This window comes from Dermacentor silvarum, chromosome 5, assembly GCF_013339745.2.
Source record: "Dermacentor silvarum isolate Dsil-2018 chromosome 5, BIME_Dsil_1.4, whole genome shotgun sequence".
Lineage (NCBI taxonomy): Eukaryota > Metazoa > Arthropoda > Arachnida > Ixodida > Ixodidae > Dermacentor > Dermacentor silvarum.
In genome coordinates, this window is record NC_051158.1 from 66,651,497 (window position 1) to 66,671,015 (window position 19,519).

Sequence of the window (19,519 nt, forward strand, 5' to 3'; positions counted from 1 at the left end):
GCACTTGTCCATCTTAGCTGAACGCATATAGCAGTACAGCTTTCACCACACTGTGCCATGGTTTAGAAGGACTTTGTGGACCAGGAATGAGGTGAAAGGAGTTATAGGAGCCAATCATTGTCTGCAGCGTGTTGTCTCCTGCATGTAGGATAAAAAGATCTCCTTGAATTTTTGTTGTTGCTTATGTTTTCTCCCTGCTTTAGTGCCAAGTTTTTTTTGTTGTTTCCTAATTTGATGCTGTTTTTTGTGCAACCAAGCAAGTTTTCCAAATAAACACTAGCTGTAATTCCAGCGTTTGTCCTCTTGCTGTATCTGTTTGCTGACGTGCATGCTGTGTATGACACTTGCAGTGGTGGCTCGGCATCCATGGTGTTTTGCACGTAGTTGTGGAACCAATTCCCAGCCACAGCAGTCTCGTTCTGGTGGAGGCACATTGCAGAAACACTGGTGTAGTTCGATGTAGGTGCAACCCACTATGAAGCCTCTTAGCTTGTGCATTGTTTTAGGACATTAAGCCGCATAATTTGGTTACAATGCTGTGCCACATTTAAAGAATGCGAAATTTCTCGTGGTACTGTTCCTAGTCGACTATGCTGCAAAAGGCTCAGAGTATGTTAATGTTTGTGCCTTTCAGAGTTATACCCGTGCCACACGGGCAAAGTAAAGTGCACTTTGAGCGAGTGCACTTCAGCGGCGCGCTGCTACACGAGAAAGAAAAGTGTTCTTTCAAATTGATGGCCATGGCGATCAAGAGTCAGACGGGAAAGCATATTTGTTAATGTAAAAATGTGTGCACGAAAACAGTTTACTATTGTTGGAAACAACGTTTACAATCCACCTTTACAAGTGCCGGCAACAATGGCAACTTGACCAGCAACAGTCAAAACGACTCGATCCGCCAAACAACTGCGCAGCATTACCCGGCGTGGTCGTGAACAGCCCGAGAGCGGGAGTAGTTTTTTGCTGTTCTTGTTTCTTTGCGGTGTGGAACATTTTATTACCTTGTAACGTTAGCAATTTAAAACAATGCTATTAAAAATTACTCCCGACTTTTCTTTCAATAATAATTTACTTATTTTTTACTCATTGCTAATGAGGCTACACACTTTGCTGCCGCGAAGTGAGTTCGCCGAACAGACTCGCCGGCGAGTGCCCTCTGCAGCGAGTGCCACTAAGCGTTCCCGTGTAGCAGGCTGCGAATGACACTAGCCGCGAAGTGCACTCGCTCAAAGTGCACTTTACTTTGCCCGTGTGGCACGGGTATTACACGATATCAAGCAGTACACAGTGCAGAAGTAAGAGGGAAGGCCTTATAATGTCAGAAATACTATTGAGTTGGTGCTGCACTGTTGCGATCACCAATTCATGACACCAGTGGAACTCCTGTGCAGGACAGTCCACTGTGAGAGAGAAGCTTAAAATTTTTTTCTTACAGACACTTGCTATCCATTTTGTCTTTTGAGAATATCAGCATTTCTAGATTTCTGTACAACTCTGCACTGAAGGTTATTATAGAAGGAAAGTGAACGTCTTTAAAATGAACCTCAACTGCTTCGCGACCATTTCTGAAGCTTTTTTTCCGTGAGCTGACCATGGCACTTTCGGTTTCAGTAAAAGGACGGTAAGCAACTTACGTCTCCAACTTATCGTTATATCTTAATTGTGACACTACATACCTTGTTTTTTCTCGGGAGCTTCGCGCTCTTTAAGAGTACAGTGGCACCTCGTTGATACGATTCTGCATATATTTTTCGGGATAATACGTTTTTTTTTCTCCCAATAATACGATTTGGTTGGATAATACGCTTTATTTTCCGGTTCCCGTGAAGGTCGTATCAATGAGATTCCACTGTACTACAAAAAGTCCGACAGTAATAAAACTGTTACAAAAGAATAAGGTGAGTTTTACAGCAGTGATCTCGCATGCGGCCGTCTCCTCTGCCTCAGCCACGGTGCAAGATATATACTCTTTAGGTGGGGACACTTCTCGGCTTGCTTGCTAGACGCGATCGACCAGATAAAGTAGCAATGGTGCACGTCTATCGGGCCGGTGATGGCAGCGAATACCTATCGGCGGAACAACGCAACTTCAGTTAGAACGCAGGCGACAGCTTGCGCGGAAAAGGATGGCGCGCACGCCCTCCCCCCCACATTCTCCCCTCTCCCCGGTGACCTACTTTCACGCGTCACTCAATCATTTCGGATTTCCTGCAAAGCGCTAGTTGCTGTACCAACGGGAGATTAAGCCAATAAACAGTTTTCTGTGTTGAAGTTGCGTCGTACTGCCGATAGGTATCCGCTGCTGTCACCGGGTCGATCTGCGCGTGCCTTTGCTACTTTATCTGGTCGATCACGTCTTGCAAGTGTCCTCACCTAAAGAGTACTTACACCGTGGCCCCAGCTTAGCAAGATGGTGCCACACCAAGATTCGTTTCGTTTGTTGCAACCAAACTGAGTAGGCAAGCGGGCAGTTACAAATGGGCAGCTCTCTCATAGGCTTCCTGTGAAACTAAGAAAACTAACCGTGTGTAGTAGCTGAAAACTTTCTCTAAATGTAGTTTTAAGTGGGTTAAACTGTTCAGTAACATGCCTTCTTGGATCTAAGTGAACAGTAATGATCGCTTTGGAACGTAAGGTGATGTACGTATAAATGTTGGACAGACTTGAGCACTGCGTTTCGATTAGACGACCGCTGACCATGCTCACCAACCACGTTTTTGTTACCCATACTTGTTTTCTGGGTACAAGAGTTGCCCAATAAAGAGTTTGATTCTTACACTTACTCTTTCTGCTAGCATTACTTACTCTTTCTGCTAGCATTGGTTTCGGCGCCACCACTATCCCCCTTCCTGGCAGATTGACAAGCAAACATGTCAATACAGGATCATAATAGTCATTTATTTTATCGCTATATTAGAGTGATCATGGTGAAACCATGAGCATTGTAAAGTACTTTGAAAGCAGCTGCATGTGAATTCATAGATATTACGACGAAATCAGCCAGCGGTCACAGTGGTGACCAATATATTAACATTTACTAAAGAGCAGGCAAACGGGACATACGGCAGTGCCCTTTTGCCTTGGTCGGTTGCATCATGCACTATTATATATACAAAATGTACAAATGTTTACAAATGGAATGCCACTTGTATGACCGTGCGTGCAGGCATGCACGCCCCGTCTATAGGAGGCGCCACCTAGTGACTGGCCAAGGCATGTTCTGGCCTGAGGGCTAAGTGAGGCCCTGGGTCACCACGACTCTGCGGTTTGCCGAGTGCACTCCAGGTCTTGTCGTGGACGCGGCTTGAACAGCTCCCAGAGCCGCGCGAACTCGTGTGCGTATGCGTCCACCAGGTCTGGCTCGCTCGTCATCAGTAGGTTCTCGTGATTGCCTGCGGCAGAAGACGGGACGGCGAGAGAATGGCATCATCGAGTTGCCTCCGCCGGACCTCTGAAGGCATAGCTTTCGAGTGAAGCCCCACCACGACAGGCGACGTTGAAGCAGGGAGGCGGAAGAAAAGAAGGGATTAATGGGAAGGCCTACCTACATTGAATGCAGAGAGAACATGACATAAGTCATGCGTGAGAAAATTAAGAGGAATTTAAAGGCTCCACTTTTAGTAACGACCATATGAGCCAAGCAAAAGCCACAGAGGAAATCAATTGTTTGTTTAATCGAAATAATTATAAATGAGAGTAATATTTGTGATAAGATTGTTGTAAGTTACAAGATTGTGTGATAAGATTCATATTGTTATCAATAGAGTGTACTAGATTGGGGGAGTGGGTCCAACGCAGGCTTCCCGCTGAGGCTTTTTTTATGGAAAAGTTGGTGGCGCCACCGTCGCTTTCACCCGAATGAGCGGCCCCGCGTGCCGACTGGACGCTTGTCACGTCGAAGACCCTACTGCAGCTGCATGGAGCTTCGACAGGCGGATACTTGGTGGCGGTAACACTGAGATTATTCCCCACCGATCTATTGTAAATAAAATGAAAAAAGAGCGGCGGAAAGAACGCAAACGACGCACCAACGACAGTGCGTCGAGCAGACGACAGCTACTCAGCCAGTGAGCTCGCCTTGGCCAATGAGCGCTGCCGAAACAGCCGGAGCCAACGTTTATTGGCCGAAAATTCAGAAGAAGGCGACGGCAGCGCCACCACACGTTCCGTGTTTTTTGCTTCACCCTCGGCGCTTGTCAAGGCGTCCGCTGGACCCACTCTCCCATTCTAGTACACTCTAGTTATTAAGCAAAAACGGAAGTGGAAGAAAAGCCAAGTTGCTGCTGGTGGGAGCTGAACCCACAACCACTTCACGACAAATGCGATGCTCTAGCAATTGAGCTGTAGCATGTAGCTTTGTAATTAGTTCGATGGAAATAAAAAAAGAAACAGTTAATTTCTCCTATGTTTTCCTTGGCCCCATGCGGAAATCATTTGTCATCATCACCCCATACGAGTGAAATCTGGCATACCAGCCTCTACTTCCTTACTCCATGATACTGACATATCCTGCATCTGGCAACAACCTTTTTCCTTTGGCCCAATACAGTGGTGCATTGCTGAATGAACTTAATTTGTTCCGTGGGTTTATAAGACGTTCATTCTGCAGGACATGTCTTCTGATTATTTTTATGGGAAACCTATTTAACTGTTTTCTGAACCATGGTTAGTCATGCGAAAAGACAAAAAATGTTTTTCGCTATGTACCAGAAAAGGTGATGTTCGAGATCTGGAGATAGGTGGTGTAGGCGAGAGGAAAGGGGAGCATTTACACCAGTGTTTACACCGATCTGCACTTTTAGAAGCACTTTCACAGCTCAGTCTGAGTCAGCCGGGAAAATGGTGACCCAGGAAGCACACCGACAGCAAGGCGAAGGAAAATGGCTAGTCCAGTAACATGGAGCTTCAGAAAATGCGCAGGTGCGGTAACGCGCAGATGCTCCTGCTTAATTCCGAGGTGCTGGGTTCATTCCATGAAAACTTAGCTGAGTGAGGCGTTTGCTCAATCAGGCGCCACTATGAGGCTAGAAAATATCCTCATAGTTCGCAATTTCAGTATCAGCTCGTTGCGTGAAAAATGTATACCATGGGGATGTGCTTCAGCCAACAATCAATAAAGAAGCCCATTGTGCTTCTTCCAGTTGTCACAACTAAATTGCTAGCGACAAGTGAAAAATTCTGGCGGAACCTATCTCACAATGACTGTCGACGTTAATGCGATTAGCATTCAAGCAACGTAGCGACATACTGTGTTGCCACTGCTGAAACATGTCTGTGTGAGCTGTGTACTGCCAGTACAGTACAGTCGGGCTCCCCTCTTGCACTTCCCTCTGGAAACGCTACGCCCTCTAGCGGCAGGCGCACAAATTCTCCCTTTTCTTTAGTGTGATCTCCCGAGACTGCACCGGTAGTGCACCGGTGCATGCTAACGCTGAGAATCCCTTGGTGCCCATGGTCATGTGTGGCACAGTGCTATAGTGTTCGACTGCTGCGCTTATGGAACCCGTGTGACGCGGGTTCGAATGTGCCCAGCACTGGAAACATTTTAAAGGATTTTTTTTAAATTAAAAGGAAAGCAACGTAAGGAGGCTAGTTAGATAGACACGAAGTGGCTAAAGGAGGCTAAGAAAGCTAATAGCATTAAAAAAATGCAATGGACTCTTTGGACTAGTCACTTGTGACCAATCAAAGTGGTGTGTTGCCAGCGACTGGTCTTTGTAGCCCGGGAGTGGTGCAGCAGCAGCTGCTGCCAGAGAGAGAGTTTGAATGTGAACTCGGGCAGCAGATAACTTCGTGCAGTCACCGTGTGTCCCACAGCCGAGCACGTACCTGTGATGGCCTGGCGCGTCCAGTTGAAGGAGCCACTAATGAGCACCTCCCGGTCGACCAGTGCAAACTTGTGGTGCATCAGGAATGACGTCTGGTTGTTCACCCGCACGGGGATGCCTGCGCACCGGTGTTGTTCAATGTCACATGATGTCAAACATTAAGTCATGGACTCTCTGCTGAGCAGTGAAAAGTGATCATGGTCTTTCAGAGGACACTGCCAAGCCAATGTAGCAAACTTTGCATGAACGAACAAATTCTGATGCAAGATATCTTCAAAGTTATAAATTCTATTAAGACTGCAACACAAGCACAATTGCAGCCGCATTCACAAAGGCGCTTCAACTCAATGCTACTCCTTGATTCTTGCACTTCCAACAATGCTTGACAATTCCCATTTTTTGTTATTAGTACTTGCACTACCTATTTGAAGGCAGTAGAGTGGAGAGACATTTCTCACACAATTCCCCAATCCCAAGAATTACCAAGGAGTGTTGCCCAAGTGTCCCGACTATTCAGCCAAGGGGCAGCACTGCATTACACTTAAAGTTGCGAAGGAGTGCCCCTCAAGCACCAAAGACAAATTGCCAGTTGGTTACTTTGCCTGCAAGTCGTTGCATGCAAGTGTTTTTTTTACACTTGCCAGGGGAAGCACCTGTTCTTTTGCCACATTGCACAACCAATTAATTTTTCAGGCTATGTCGAAACATATTTGAGGGCATTTTAGTATGTGACTGAAGGCCTTCATCTCAGTTTGTAGCGCATGGCTCACAAGAGTGAGCGGAAACAGAAGCTTGAAACGACCAGCTGCTGGCAACCCATGGTGACCAAAAATGATCAGTACGACAGGGGACAACTAACATAGCTGCAGTGGTGGACTTCTGCTGTCTCTTCTGTGTCTGACAACTTTTGTTTCATATGAAAAAGAGTGCATTTCCAGAGGTCTGCACAAGCAGACATCTAGTAATACCATAGGCCAATGGTTACTGGCACATTTTTTACAGGCTAAGCTGTAAACCATGAGGATGACGTGCAGGAAAGCAAGCATGTTTTGGGACAGGCTGGGCAGCCTTTGGGGCTGTTTGTCGGTTGCCTTGAGCGACATATCTACAGTGGCAAGGATGGACACTCAATGTGAAATAGACATGCACTTAACATCAGCTGGTCTACTACTGATGGTACATTCGACTTATTCCTGCTGCACTCCAAACCGGTGACCCTATGGATGATCACCGACTCTGTGGGAGGCCTGCAGGCCACCAGCTCGCTGTCGAAACAGTGAATAAATATGCAAAGAGCTGCAGGCTGTCCAGCTCACCACAGAAGTCTTGAGCTTCTCGTGGTGAGGAGGCGCCGAACCAAGAAGGATGTTGATGACATGAAAGTTATTCTCTAAGGGGAACGACATCATGTCAAGGAAGTCCCTCAATATCCTGGTCAACTGGAGCGCTCCGATCAACTAAGTGAATGTCTTCAGAGTGCTCGAAAGTAACCAGTCAAATGTAGCCTAAAGCTCTGAAAACGGACCAAGAGCAGCATTTGAAATGGCAACGGGAAAAACCAATGTAGCCACTCATCAATCATGTGTACCGTACAGACCCTGCACCTCTACATAAGCTACAATCCTTTGCTTTTTTGAGAGATAGAGTGAGTGTTGGAAGAGACGCTCACACATTTTCCACATTCCTTTTGAATGCACAAGGCTTCAAATATCAATCCCCGTTTCTTCGAATGACAATTGCCAATAGTCGTAGATGTGGCAATAAGTGATCAGAGCAGCCTTTCGTACCGGCTTCACGTAACCTGCCGATTTGTGAGCCGGGCGTGTCGGATCCCTCGGCCTCGGTGATCACCCGTACGGTGCGGCCACGGTGGTGCGTGCCGAGGATGGCGTCGCCCAGGGTGTCGCAGGTGATCATGTAGACACACACGTCGAGGGTGTGCTCAGCCGACGTGAGCGTGTGCACCAGTGTGCGCAGTGAGGTGCGGCCGTGCAGGAAGCAGCAGTTCGGGTTGCCGCACGTGTCGGAGTCGTCGTGCGTCGCTTTAGGGCAAGCCACGCCACGGTCTGGGAAGAAGATCACCTGCAATTGAGGCACGCGCCACTGCGAGAAGTGCACCTCCGTTTCGATCGCTTGATCAAACTCAAGCGAGTTCGGCGTTAGGGTAGATGGGTTACATGTGGTCGTTATATAGTGCGCGCCGTTTTCGTTCTAAATGCTTATATTCCCCACGGTGAGCTGTGGTCACAGGTAACACCAGCATGACGGCCAGTGGACGCCGTGGCTTGCCATGGCAACGTATGACGCTAAACCTCAACGGCAGCGAGACCATCACCAGCCGTGACGTGTTCACTCACAGCAGTGCTGCTCACAGTGCTCGCAACAGAGTTCAGCCCGTCAACGCTAGTGGTAAGAGTAGAAGTTCGTGACATCTTTTTAAAGCAATATAGAGCATAGGGGTTGCTCCTTCATATTCTCTTGTCGCAGTTTTTATTGCGATAGCAATTATATGGACACTCCAAGCGGATTTCTGCCGTCGGCGTCGCCGTAAGGTTCAGTATAGAGTCCAACGGCGATGAAATCGTCGCCGCGCATGCTGTATGTGCGAGTGGAAGCGCGTGAGGGACGCGCGCTTTCACGGGGAGCGAACGCGCGGCGGAGAGCAAACGCGACTGCTTCCGTCGCGCGAAAGGCCGTGGGGGACGGGAGGGAGGGGAGGCGACGTTTAGCTGCGGCACTAAATGCGTATCTATATAAAGACGTTGCGAGGCGAGAAGGTGGTAAAGACTTCCGACGCTGCTCGACGAGTGTGCCGTTCTGACCTCGTCAAAAACCTCCGAGCCGCCCCCAGAGGCACCGGCAACAGTCACCAGCGCTGCGCGCGTTCTGTGCGAACGCGGACAAAACGCTGACGGCGTCGACAACAGTTCCGGGCGTTGCTAGTGCTGCTGCATATCCAAGTTTATACAGCTGATAAAACTACTATCCTTACTCCGTATAGCTCTCTACTAATTTGCTATCGCAATTCATGCTTCGCCTTTCGGGTGAAACTGCGACTTTTTTTTTCTTACAGAAAATGCTGCAAAAGCTATAGACGAGTAAAAGCGATCTCTGGGCGAAACTTTGGCTAGGACATGTTTTCAAAGGTTGTTATGCTGAACGTATAATACGCTATCATAGAGTACGCCTCACCTGGCTGCCGAAGGCAGCCGCCTTCTTGCTTCGGTGCCGCTTTTTCTCGCACGTCACCTTCTTGTAAATAAAGTAGACGATCTCGCTGAGCACTGACAGACCAAAAGCGACGGCCAACGCGTCCGCCACCCTCATTTTGCGATGGCCTATGGGCCGCGCGACATTTTCAAGCCACAGAACACCCGTGTTCACGCGCTCTCGATGCCAGTGCCGGCGCAGCCGTTCGCAACGCACGTGGTACAAGCAAGCGCCTGGTGGTACAAACCGTACCAACTAAAGTCCCTAGATATTTTTTTGCTTCAGCAGGAAATCTAGGGACTTTAGTACAAACGCGGTACAAACATGGGTACAAACATCCTTCCTCCATGGTACAAGTAGAGTGTACTAGACATATTCTAGTACACTCTAGGTACAAGCTGTACAAATAGATGATGATGATGTTAGGCGTGTTCTCGTTTTTTAACATGTTCTTTAACGTGCCGCTGAAACAGCTGGATGTGTGCCCTAAATGCCGACGTCTCTTGCAGCACCAACACTAGGATTAGAGCGGTTCCCATTGTGTGAAGTGTTAACCAGTGTTAACTGTGCGAACCATATAATGCTAATATACACAGAATAAACACAATACTACACCGTAAGATTAAAAATGGTCGTGCCGGTGTGACACTCGGACAGCCCAAGGAGTGGTCGAGTATTTTTGCATTCGAAGGAAACGTTTGCGCTGTGATCAGCAGCGCCTCGTTTGATCAGCTGACAGCGAGAAAGCATGCGAGGGCGGCGATGGCAGCTAGCTTCGTCGACGATCTCATTTCGGTGCGCAGCCACCGGAAGCTTAATCTGTCCGAATTGCTGGATAACCTGCCGAAGCAACTCACCAAGGACGTTTTGCAGCAGCTGCACGCCGCCGTGCAAGAATGCGACCCCGAGTTGTGAGTACTGAAGGCGCGAGATCACGCGCAGCATTTTCATGGTTTCGTTTCTCGTGGTCGGCATACGCCCGGAAAGTGTTCATCATTAGTTTACCCTTCCGTCAGTGTACGTACATGTGTCAATCAAGTTCACACAAAGATGGTAATTTTCCGTCTGAGGCCATGACATATGCATTCGACAGGAGTACCAGCTTGATGGGCACGGCACGCGGGAATTTCGGATGCTCGACGCACGAGGTGCAACTTCTGACAGTGTAAAGATTGGTGAAAGAGCTCATAACAAGCAGACCTTTGCGTCATTTTCGAAGCATGTTTAATAACCGTTCAGTGTGACTCTCTTGAATATTATGCGTGTTCTGCTGAGAACGATTTAATGCGACCTCTATGAACTAGGTGGTGTGGACTGTTGTGAATGTTTTTGTTGACATATGTCATCTCGAGCCAGCTCGAGGTGACATGCAGGCAGGCAGGCCACTGTCAGTGGATGGTCTCGCGTTTGGCGCTTGGCCGAGCGCATGCACAAGTCGGATCACAGACAGCTACAGCTAGCGTAAGGAGTCGACAACGTACCTGTGGGATCTGTTAAAGTGCCTCGGCAGGAGAGCAGTAGAACACGTCGCAGCTACATATACTGGCATTTTGCAGAGCCATCCCCACCAACTGACTGGCTCTGCAGCCGCATTTGCCTTGTGCCCAAGAAGCAGCAGCACGCCACGTAACTAAAGGCCTGTCACCGTCACCAGTGTGTACTGCACAGGTGCTTTAGGCCTGGATGAGCACATAAACAGAAAAGACTGGGCATCTCACCGAACTCCAAAATGGCTTCCGTCCCAACCGAAAGATAATCGTTTTGTCTTTACACACTGCATAGAGGTGGCGTGAAAGGAATCTTGAGGACTACTCATACGTTTCCTGTCGCGAAGGTGTATGAAAGCATCCCACACGATCGCATGCTGTGCCACATAGCCGACATAGATATGCCAACGGAGTGGATAGACCTCCTTTGTTGCCTCTGCACTGATAGCTCAGTGGTTGGTAGGTTTGGAGATATGTCTACAGAGCCAGTGACAGTCTGCAGAGGACTCAATCAGGGAGACCCGCTCTCACCAACTTTATGCATTAGGTCTGGAGCGCGCACTCATCAAGTCTGGCATTGGGCCGAAGACGCACTTCACCTATGAAGGCCTGCCATATATGTGACACTGCCAGGGCTTGCGTTTGCGGACGTCGTTGTTCTCTTAGCCGAAGACAGGCAGCAGCTCCAAAGGCTAGTGACAATATATCTGTTGATCACCTAGCAATGCTTGGCCTTTTGTTCAACTGACAAAAGCCGGCCGTCGTCCACTTAGCCGGCGAAGTAGGTGCCGCCTGACCATTCCAGCTGCCTAGCGGGTACAAACTGCTGTATGCCGCAGAATACAAATACCTTGGAATGTCATGCTTAGTGGAACGAAAGGATATAAGTTGGTGCACAAAGAACGACTATGACAGACCACTCGGCACACCAACTGCATTCTGCACTGACGGAGCCTCTGGGGATGTAGCCGTTATCTATCAGTGCGAGAAGTGGAAGGCAGTGCATGTACCCAGCTTGACTTTTGCAAATGCCATCATGTGTCTGTCAGCCTATACCAGTGAATAGCTTGAGAAAGGACAGCGCGAGGTTGGCTGCCAGGCTCTGGGGGGTCATAGTCGAGTCGCAGTTGAGGCCATAGAAGGGGATGTCGGCTGGTCCTCTTTCGAGGCCGTGAGACCAGAAGCAAAATCGACGTTGAGTACCGGCTTCGCTACATGGCCGATGACAGCTGGATGCGCCGGGTGTTCAGGTATATGAGCTTCAAGTGCATCAGAACACAGTGGAGTGTGCGGCTGCATTTCCTCACGCGCAGATACAGCTTCCTGAACTACTCCGACACTGGAGAAACTATGCATCTGACCGTTAAGTGTTCAGAGTCTTCAGACCCATGTGCGTGAGGGAGAGCGTTCCCTGTGGAAATCGTGTATGAACACGAATGAGAAGCTTCGCATGTATCGCGAACACAAGGATGTCACTGCTGCGGAACCTCTCTATGACAACGGTGGCGGCAGTGTCCTTCCGTACAAGGCTTGCATGGGCGCACTGCGCACCCTGGGCTACCGCTGCTGGTTTGACTGTGCCCCCAAGGTGCAGGCTACTATGTACAGAGGGTGTGGCAACCATGAACAAGAGACTGCAGAACACTTAGTCCTCTTCTGTGTGAAGTTGTCTCCTTGTCCCAGAGAGGGTGCTACCATGTCGTAGGCGCTTGGGTTTGATGACTTGGGAGAGTGGACGTTGCTTTCAAAGCATTGTGATAACGAAAGCGCACTTCCAAGAGTGGTGGAAAGCGACGAGATAACCACGTGCGACAGTGCTTGCAATGTTTTGTTTTTCCTTCTTTTTCTTTTTTTTCTTTTTTTTTCTTCCTCCTTAGTTGTTTCTTTTCTTTTTTTTCTTAGTCGGCTAGGACACTCATGTTGTCCGCCCGGTACAAAGGGTAAATTGGTTACGAGATTTCGTCATTTTATTTAAGGTATTGGCCTTTTTTCCTGGGTTAGTCTCCGCCTCCTAATTAGGGAATCTAGGTCCAGGTCCTTGATGTAAGAGGAGAGTGAAAAAGCTGGGTGCTATATTGGGCGCTTCCTGGACATAAGCTGCATGTAGTTGAACAGAAACTCGATGCGGTTTAGCTTTGATCAGACCTGAAAACATTAGCACTTTAATGAAGAGAGAAAATAATCTGCAAAGACCAGTTGATCAAGTGCCTCAAGTGCAAAGCTAGTTACAGGTACTAGTTTCAGTCCTAATTAAAGTCACCTGCACAGAAGTTTACCGGCATGATCAAAGCGCAAAGTGGGTGGGACTATAGAAGTGTTGAATGCAAGTGCGAGTGCCTTGCAGTTGTGCCCTGCATTATGACGGTACTGGTCAGAGACAGCTGTACTGCCATCAGTGCCATTTGTTTTTATTGTTGTTTAACGACAAAAAGCTTTGATGGCGTGTGATGACAGAACTTTCCAAACCCCAGAAACAGTGCATTTTGCTTAAGCTGTAAATCTTGTAAAGATCTTTCTTCCACTGAAGTTACATTGAACAATTGTGAACCATGCTTTGAGAACTAGTTTATATGTCTTCTGAGTCCTAATTCGTTCAGTTAACTTCAGTCTAAGAGTTCGTGTGCCTGGCATATGACACGGGCACATAACTCTCTTAAGGAAAGTTGACTTAAATACGGTGTGAATACGAGCTGGTTGGTTTTGATCAAGTATCTCACCCGAATCGAAATTGCTGGACATGGTTGAGAAAGATAACAAACTGGTTGCTGTGGCATCCTTACTTTTTTTTTTTTTGTGTCCCATGTGTGCAGTTGTAGATATTACGTAAGATGTTGACTTTTGTTTGTAGAAGCTTGGAAAATGGAGCAACCTGGAAAAATTTTATTGTGAGAAGCACAAATCAAAGCAGGGAACAAATTGAATGAGAGATGTAAGGAAGATGCTCATGGTAGTTCTACTTGGCATGGGAAGTAATACGATGAGAGCAACACGGACGTTGTGCGCTGCAGCACAGGGAAAACATCTCGAATAACGTTTAGAGCGGGGCCAACTTCACGAGATTGCGGTGGGATGTGAAAAACGTGTTATGCTTACTTGGCTCGATAGAGTTCTGAAGATGCTTTTGCATTATTGAAACATGAAACTCAATGCACCCCGCCAGCAAAGTCGCTCCGTTGCGTTCATTATCCATGCTGTTTTGTGTACTACCCGAGTGGCACCGATTTGCTCTGACAACCATGACAGTGTTGCTTCCGTCAGCCTGTACCTAATGTGCCCATGGTGTGACAGGATCCCCCAGCAAGAGACGGCCGTCAGCAGCCTCCTGGTGGCCGTGCTGGACGAGAATTCGCCTCCAGGTCGCCGCCACCTGGCCTTGTCGGTGCTGGAGTCCCTGTGTCCCCAGTATGGCCTCGAGGAAATGCTGCTTCCCTTGCCTCCACATCAGCTCACATTGTTTCTCCAGGCACTGCTCGCACAGGTGTGTTTTGAAGGAGCGCTGGCACACATTTTCCGAGCTGCAGCAGATTTTCCTCACGTCTTGCACATAAAAGGATGAGATGACACTTAAGCAAGCACGAAGGTTGGAAAACAATTATAAGCTATGTTAATTTGATACTGCAAAGTATATCTCAATGTCATGTGCCTGGCATCAATGACAATATTATCACGTTGTAGTGATGGTGAACAATCAGGCAGCAGTAAAAATGTGTCACGAATTTAATGCTTTATTGGGCAAACTTGTGCCTTGTTGAACAAGGGACACTCAAAGCGCACTGATTGCAGTGAGCGCAGTCGTTGGTTGTTGAAATCTGATTTACACGTCAAGTCCGTCGGCCATTTATGCATGACTCACTGTGCATTCCAGTGTAATCACTGGTCGTCGTGCGTGTTCTAGAATATACACCACTATTTGTGTTGTGCATGCAATCAGACAACGAGATTCGTTTGTTATAGAATCGGCGACAACTTTCGGGAAGGTTCCCATACATGTAGGTGCGTCTCGCATCGTGAGATACCGTTGTCACAGTGGTTAGCCACGGAAAAATGGTTTCTGGAATGAAGATACACAATGTATGCTTGTCAATATTGTGATGTTATGACACAGAGCGAATTGGCTGACGTTGTGCAGCAGTAAGTGTATGTATGATGGCGTTGCTCACAGAGAAATTAACTAGAATGCTCCGTGTGTTTATTCTGGCAGAACTTGTTTGTTGCAGCTGCAGTCATTGCAGAAGCATAGCAATCTAATATATCATCACATCATAACATACCCACTGCCACGGTACAAAAACCAAAACTGGTTCATAGGAAGCAGTACTATAATCAGTTATTTAGGGCATTCCGACATTTTCCTATGGTTTTAGAGGGTTTGGTCCTTTATTTAATATAAGAAAATGACAAGTCCATCATGTCATGTCAGTAGCACTCTTTTAAAATCTTGCAGTACTGCCTCTGCAATTGTGCATGACAAGACAGCTTTTTTTTTTAGAACTGCAAACACCAATGAAGGTAACAACATTTTAGCCTATTGTAGTCATGACCATTTAGCCACTTAGCATTTGTCCCTGTCAGGAACTATTTCATGCGCTTTGGACACTGCGCATTCATGTGAACAAAAGCGTGGCCAGGGATTTATTTCGGAAAATTTTCTTTGCTATTCTTGAGGATCTTGTCCATACAACATACAGCTTCCAGCCAGTGCCACATTGTGGGTGGTCACCACAAAAAATGTTTCGGTAGGGTCCTCTTTGCTGCTTTCTTCTTCACTGCTCTCATCTGAGGATGTTTGATGTGCTGTCGAGTGCATAATAGTACATTCCTCCTTGTCATTAAAATTACCTTCAGATTCGCCAAACTCCATGCGAGTTTTTTCTGTAAAGTGCATGCAGGTAAGACGTCACCATTCTCGCATTCGAATTTCTGAAGGTGTGTGTTAAGAAGCTGCTGCTGCCTTTATATATGCAGATGTTGCAAAGTGCAATTATTGAAAAAAAAAAAGCGCAATGTAAAATTATGCAATAGTTGAAAAAAGTTGATGACACAATGGAAACATCACGAGAATGCCAGGTGCTTCCCAACATCTGACCAGCACTGGTACTTACGTGTGTAGGGAGTGACCCGACACGTGATTGCCAAAGGCTAAAATGTTCGACGAGGTGGCAGTTTAAGCCAGTTGGTACTGTATTTTGATTTTATAACAGCATATCGAAAACAAAGGGCCTAAGGCAGCACCTGTCTTAGTCTTTTCCTCTTTGCCACATTTATATCGTAACTGATGAGATATGTTTATTTACAAGACGCTACATGGTTAGTGCAATTCAAGGGACAGGACAGTCAGCCAAGACCAACAGGCAACAGACAGCTCCTCATGCGCGCCTAGACTTGTTCTTCATTTGACTCCTTCGTGCAGCATGGCAATATAAAATAAAAAATTTTAAACCTTGTTGCATATTTCTTAAATACTTATGATTAGACGTGGGTTGAAATCGGTTAGTGTTATGGGTTGGTTGCCTGAGCACCTTCCTGAGTGAGGAAGAAAATGACCTTAAGCTAATGTGGCACACGACTTACTTGTCAGCCATCTTGGCTGTCCATCTCTATAAATAACCTGTAAATTGTTCCCAATACAATACAATCCCCAATACAACATGCTCGAATAATGCAAGATAAAAGCACTGGACGGTAGTAGACATGTGGGTAGATGCTGGCAGCACCAGTATGTGGATGTGTATCGGGTCCTCCTCTTTCGTAGTCGCTGACAGTACACATTCAAATCATGCAAGCTCTGAAGTGCGCGGTGCTTTTTAAGCACCTGTACTCTTCACATGAAATAGTCTGTCTCTTTGTCAAACCTGAAATAGTTCTGACACTTTGGTTGAGAAGCCCACTTTTGTGGACACAGTGAAACTTGCAGAAAAATTAATCTTCATTGTGTTTAGGTGCCATCTGTTCTTAATTGTGATAGATATGTCCAACAAAATTTTTCTAGTGACAATCATTTCATGCTTAAAACGATTATGATAGCATAATTACGCTAACAAGTCAGTGCGCAACAACACCAACGCTCTGGAACTAATGTTGTCATCATACAATGTACGTATGCTCAATCTTCTGAGTGGGATATTTCTTCGGACTACTACATTGTGAAAGAGCGGGAAGCAGGGAGTATATGATGCAGATGCCGTGTGGCAGCTGGTTGTATTCATGTAGAGTATCTGCATGTCACCACATATCAAAAATGATATTGCATATCATAGATACAATCAGGTGTACATTAGCAACATTGTAAATGCCTCTCAGAAACAATGTTCCATAAGTTGGAAATGCATCGTAGCCTATGTGCAGTAATTTTATATGCCTTCATGTATGTGTGTGTTGTCCTGCTTTAAAAGTCTCAGCACCACCATGAGGCTATGGCATTGCGCTGCGGAGCTCAAGGTCGCAAGTGTGATTCTGGCCACAGCAGGCAGCATTTTGAGGGCGACCAAATGCAAAAACGTTCCTGTATATTTAGGTTTAGGTGCACGTTAAAAAACTCCGGCTGGTCAAAATTAATCGGGAGTCCTCCCACTACGGGGCATGCCTTTTGGCACATAAAACGAGAGAATGTAATTTTAAAGTCTCATCATCTCTTTCAGGGTACCGACAGCCCACACTACAGAAGCCTTCTTGACAAGCTTTTGAGGTAAGCTCTGTGTTGTTGCACTCTGTATGCATTTGCACTGGAAATACGCAATCCCATAGATGCAACTGCGTTGAAGGGTTATGTTTAGGTAAGTGTGAACTTGGTAGTCTGCTCTGACAGGTGACAGTGTTGTCACTGCACTGATACTGCACCTACACTGGTCTATCCCTTCCTCAGCAGATTACTGATTCCTGAAAATCAGAGAGTCGGAAAAAGAAAAATATTTTCTCGGGGTATGAATCGATGCTGAAAAAGTAACAACCACATAAACATGAACGGGATTTTATTCTCTGTTGCAGTGCTAGTTCTAAGTCGTTGGTCTCATTGGTTGACCTTTATGTCACTTTGTTGTTCTCGCTGTTGAATTCATAAATGAAATGGGGATGCTTTTCTGCAGCGCTTTGGAGGATGCTGCCGTGAGTGCGCCAGTCAAGCGTGCGATCCTGCTTTACCTGACACGTGTGGCTGAGGCTCGGGCAGACCTGCTGTCTCGGGGTGCGTGCCTATGTGCTATTGACAACTGCGGTGCAGTTGCAATTAGGAATACATGTGGTGGTGGTGGATGGTAGCTAGAAGCTGGAAGGAGGGTAGTGAAGAAGCAGGGGGTTACATCTTCTGTTAAGACCTTTATTTTGTCATGCTTTGTGGGAAACCTACCGTGGCTGACCTGCTGTCAATCCACGTCAACATTGACCTCGTCTGCCCTTCTGTACAGGGTGGCACAGAGTGTGCAGGGTAGTGCTCTTGGCTAGGGTGGACTGCAGAAACGCTTGTGTGTGGTGCTCTGGGTTCCCATTGAAAAACCCTGGCAGTAAAAAATAATCTTTAATCCTTTACTACATCACCTCCCTAGTCCGTGTGTTGCTTTGGAATGTTAAAGGGGCCCTGAACCACTTTTTATCGAAGGCAAGAGATGCATTTGAAGCTAAAGTAGACTATTTCAGGTATACTTTGTCGCAAAAAGTGCTTCAATGTGTTCAGCAGAAGCGGAATTCGCAATAGAACATCCCCTACGCAGAGCTTCCGCTCCTTCTTCAATTACTGGCACTGCGAAGGCTGTGGCGGAGCGGGGCGTGCCCACAACGCTCCGCCTGCCGAACGTCGCCGTGGCGCGCCATTCAAATTTGATTTTGGATGTTCACGTAGATGCCACTACTTCCGATTTTGGCGCCTATGACGCACCAAATGCAGTGGTCCTCAGCGAGCCGCAGTGCGCTCAGCCAGCGGACTTGTTATGGCCCCTTGTGGCAGTCGCGATATTGACGCTACGTAGCATACCACCGTTGCGTGCAACTGTAGTGCATTTGCTTTGTGCACGACAGAGCTTGAGTGCGCGCTCGCACTCGTATGCTCCAGTCTGGCTGTGCTAGGGGGTGCAGACTGGCTTTGTCCTGCGCCAGCTTGACTGACGGATAGTAGTCGCATCCAACTTTTGCATTTTGATGTGCTATCAATTACTCAATACGAAGCGAAGTCTGCCGTAGCGTCTAACCAGGAGCTGCCAAGAGTGAGCGCGTGCTGGCAAACTTGCATGTGGTCTGACCTTAAGTTATGCATGGTTCGATACAAGTTGAGTGTTCAAAACTAGCCGAAATTAGTGAGACCCGATGGCTACGACACCGATAAGCAGGGTGGCCAAAGTCTAATTCCTACGCGGGCGGCCATGGCCGAGTGAGAGCAGACGACAGTCGGCTTCTTGGGAAGTACGTAATTATTATCGAAATACGAAAGCAAATTTTTGCTTACTTCACCCTGTTTATTAAACTGCGTCAATAAATATACACTGTAGCAGTAGGAAGAAACGGAGTGATCCAAACAACTTTCTTGATTGATGTCAGCTATTGGCCAATAGCAACCGCATGTGGAAATCTGCTATATTGTGAAAAAACACGTCTAGAAAAGAGTGAGGAGCATGATTCTGTTAAAAAGAGAACATTAAAAAAAAAAGTGACTTCACTTGCGAGCTCCATGCGCCGCGCATGATTGCAAAATTTGGCTGAGATGTTCACAGCAGTGTATGCTTTCTGCAGACTGTGTTTTTTTGCCACGATGAAGGGATGGTTAGGACCCCTTTAAACTTCATCAAACGATCAGTCAATCAATCACTGTTTGTTAAACGAGCTGGGAGGTTAATGATGTCAAGAAAGTGACAACCTACATTACTTCAGCACGATGGTAGCACAGTGGTCTCATGCCCCAAAGATGGAGGCATGAGGCTATGAATATCGACCTACTACAAGCAGCCAGTGGCAGAAAGAAGGCGCAGCCCCCACGGCAGCACACAACGAACTGCTTATTTATAGCCGTTC

The 19,519-nt window shown here is 47.0% G+C and overlaps 2 protein-coding genes across 3 annotated transcripts; one reads left to right on the forward strand and one right to left on the reverse strand.

The window, feature by feature from the left end:
* Nucleotides 1–2,877: 2,877 nt before the first annotated feature.
* On the reverse strand, nt 2,878–9,303 carry LOC119453440 (uncharacterized). 2 transcript variants are annotated; one of them, XM_037715471.2, is made up of 4 exons: nt 9,021–9,300; nt 7,616–7,910; nt 5,830–5,946; nt 2,878–3,392 (listed from the first exon to the last, which is right to left on the reverse strand). In XM_037715471.2, exons 1-4 carry the CDS (start codon nt 9,153–9,155, stop codon nt 3,250–3,252), a joined length of 690 nt encoding a protein of 229 aa, XP_037571399.1. In that variant the 5' UTR covers nt 9,156–9,300; the 3' UTR covers nt 2,878–3,249. The 2 variants fall into 2 exon arrangements, with proteins under 2 accessions (XP_037571399.1, XP_049524113.1); XM_049668156.1 differs by lacking the exon at nt 5,830–5,946 and having other exon boundaries at nt 9,021–9,303.
* A 356-nt stretch (nt 9,304–9,659) lies between these two features.
* Nucleotides 9,660–19,292, forward strand: LOC119454152 (uncharacterized). The gene is made up of 4 exons (XM_037716149.2): nt 9,660–9,949; nt 13,814–14,003; nt 17,164–17,210; nt 17,608–19,292. Exons 1-4 carry the CDS (start codon nt 9,801–9,803, stop codon nt 17,777–17,779), a joined length of 558 nt encoding a protein of 185 aa, XP_037572077.2. The 5' UTR covers nt 9,660–9,800; the 3' UTR covers nt 17,780–19,292.
* The last annotated feature ends 227 nt before the right edge of the window (nt 19,293–19,519 follow it).

Excerpts from the sequence above, each read along its gene's own strand:
- LOC119453440 (XM_037715471.2), bottom strand. The coding sequence starts at position 9,155 with ATGAGGGTGGCGGACGCGTTGGCCGTCGCTTTTGGTCTGTCAGTGCTC. Across the intron at positions 7,911-9,020 it reads CGGCTGCCTTCGGCAGCCAG|GTGATCTTCTTCCCAGACCG; the intron begins GTGAGGCGTACT and ends CCTCAATTGCAG. Across the intron at positions 5,947-7,615 it reads CGGCAGGTTACGTGAAGCCG|GCATCCCCGTGCGGGTGAAC; the intron begins GTACGAAAGGCT and ends ACCGGTGCGCAG.
- LOC119454152 (XM_037716149.2), top strand. The coding sequence starts at position 9,801 with ATGGCAGCTAGCTTCGTCGACGATCTCATTTCGGTGCGCAGCCACCGG. Across the intron at positions 14,004-17,163 it reads TCCAGGCACTGCTCGCACAG|GGTACCGACAGCCCACACTA; the intron begins GTGTGTTTTGAA and ends CATCTCTTTCAG. Across the intron at positions 17,211-17,607 it reads CTTCTTGACAAGCTTTTGAG|CGCTTTGGAGGATGCTGCCG; the intron begins GTAAGCTCTGTG and ends GCTTTTCTGCAG.